Consider the following 1,766-nt stretch of genomic DNA (forward strand, 5'->3'; position numbering starts at 1 on the left):
CGTACATCCTCGATATAGAGACAATACAGACTAGATGTTGTACAGGCGAGTGCGCATGCGCGCAGAAATGTTTGCGTACATCCTCGATATAGAGACAATACAGACTAGATGTTGTACAGGCGAGTGCGCATGCGCGCAGAAATGTTTGCGTACATCCTCGATATAGAGACAATACAGACTAGATGTTGTACAGGCGAGTGCGCATGCGCGCAGAAATGTTTGCGTACATCCTCGATATAGAGACAATACAGACTAGATGTTGTACAGGCGAGTGCGCATGCGCGCAGAAATGTTTGCGTACATCCCCGATAGTTCTGCGTATAAATTGATTGATTATGTATGATTAAATTCATAAAATTATAAATTTATTGGTCGCTCTGGATAAAGTTGAAAAAAACATGTGAAATGATCATGAACATCCAAAGTACTGCGCTCCACATGTCCATAATCAGGACCATAATGTAGAATAATCACGTGAAACTTCGTGCAGATTCAATCAAAGGCTTGAAGCCGAAAATCAGTTTCGAAAATCAGTTTCGAAAATCTATACAAAAGTTGACTTATTCGACAGAACTATTGTTGGCATATCATACCGTAAATTAGCCAGGAATTTAATCCAGGAATTTAATCTGAAATTAGCCAGCTATTACATCTGAAATTATCCAGGAAGCCATGTAATCGCTGTGCTTGTATGCGAATGACAGAAGACGACAGGTGTGAATACACCACTGATCGTGTGACCAATCGACGGTGAATCTAATTGATTTCTATCAATTTCTTCCTAACAACTTGCGTGCTGAATCGTCGCGATAGGTACCAACTACTGTATAAGCCGTATTTTTCGCGTACAGATATTTTCGCGAATTCAGACTTGACGGACAATTTCGCGAGTGGTTAATTTCACGGTCGGTGAATTATGTATTATTCGGTATGAATGATTCGCGTTCGCGAAATTCGCGAAAATTAAACCACCGCGAAATATACAGCGTATAGAGTAGTAGCCAATTAACTGCTAACAAATTAACGTTGTTTGCATGTGTGATGCAGGCAGTGGTAAGACGTTCTTGCTGAACGCCATTGCACAGCGAGGCGCCGGTTTCCTTAGTGGACTCATCACAATGAACGGAGCCAGGATCACGAGCAAATATTTCAGGTACGAAACACACAACAACAGTTACGATAACTGGGGGGGGGGGCAGTTGTCAGAAACAAAATCAGTTGCGTACGTTACCAGTTATCAGTTATTTACGTTGTTTCATGTGCTTCATTACAATAATAATTATTACAATAACAATCCCTAGTATACTAAAACAGTTACTTGTGGCGACTGCTACGTTATTATAACATTTACTAGTTACAAATAAAATAAAATATAGTTAATTATGACAATTAAATATTAGTTATAATAATAATAATTAGTCAATGCATATATATATATGTATTGTATCAGCTACAAGAGCAGATATAATGCGCCATTTCTATGACGCCGGTAGCACGTGTTACATTAATATTTTCTTGCGATATCCGCTTTACACTATTAACCACTTCTGCGCGTGCGCGAATTCTCCGTGATTGTCAGGCCGAGATAGGACGGAAGCATCAAAATTCGTTCTGACTCTGCGCACGTGCGTTGTGAGAGTCACTGAATTATTCATCGTACGAGACCGTTAATGTTGAATTCGTAACCGCATGCATGATTCACGTAACGCGGTATAGTCCGGGAGCCATGGGGTCATACCCTGCACTGAGAGTTAAAGTTTTTTTCT

The 1,766-nt window shown here is 40.1% G+C and overlaps 1 protein-coding gene across 1 annotated transcript in view; it reads left to right on the top strand.

The window, feature by feature from the left end:
• Positions 1-1,047: 1,047 nt before the first annotated feature.
• Positions 1,048-1,766, top strand: part of LOC106806331 (ATP-binding cassette sub-family G member 5-like) — a gene marked incomplete at its 5' end in the record, with an annotated part of 8,038 nt that continues 7,319 nt past the window's right edge. The window contains 1 exon segment of the mRNA XM_014808238.1: positions 1,048-1,153. Within this exon segment, the coding sequence (XP_014663724.1) occupies positions 1,048-1,153 (106 nt within the window).

Source organism: Priapulus caudatus, unplaced genomic scaffold, assembly GCF_000485595.1.
Source record: "Priapulus caudatus unplaced genomic scaffold, Priapulus_caudatus-5.0.1 Scaffold155, whole genome shotgun sequence".
In the NCBI taxonomy this organism is placed as follows: Eukaryota; Metazoa; Priapulida; class Priapulimorpha; order Priapulimorphida; family Priapulidae; genus Priapulus; species Priapulus caudatus.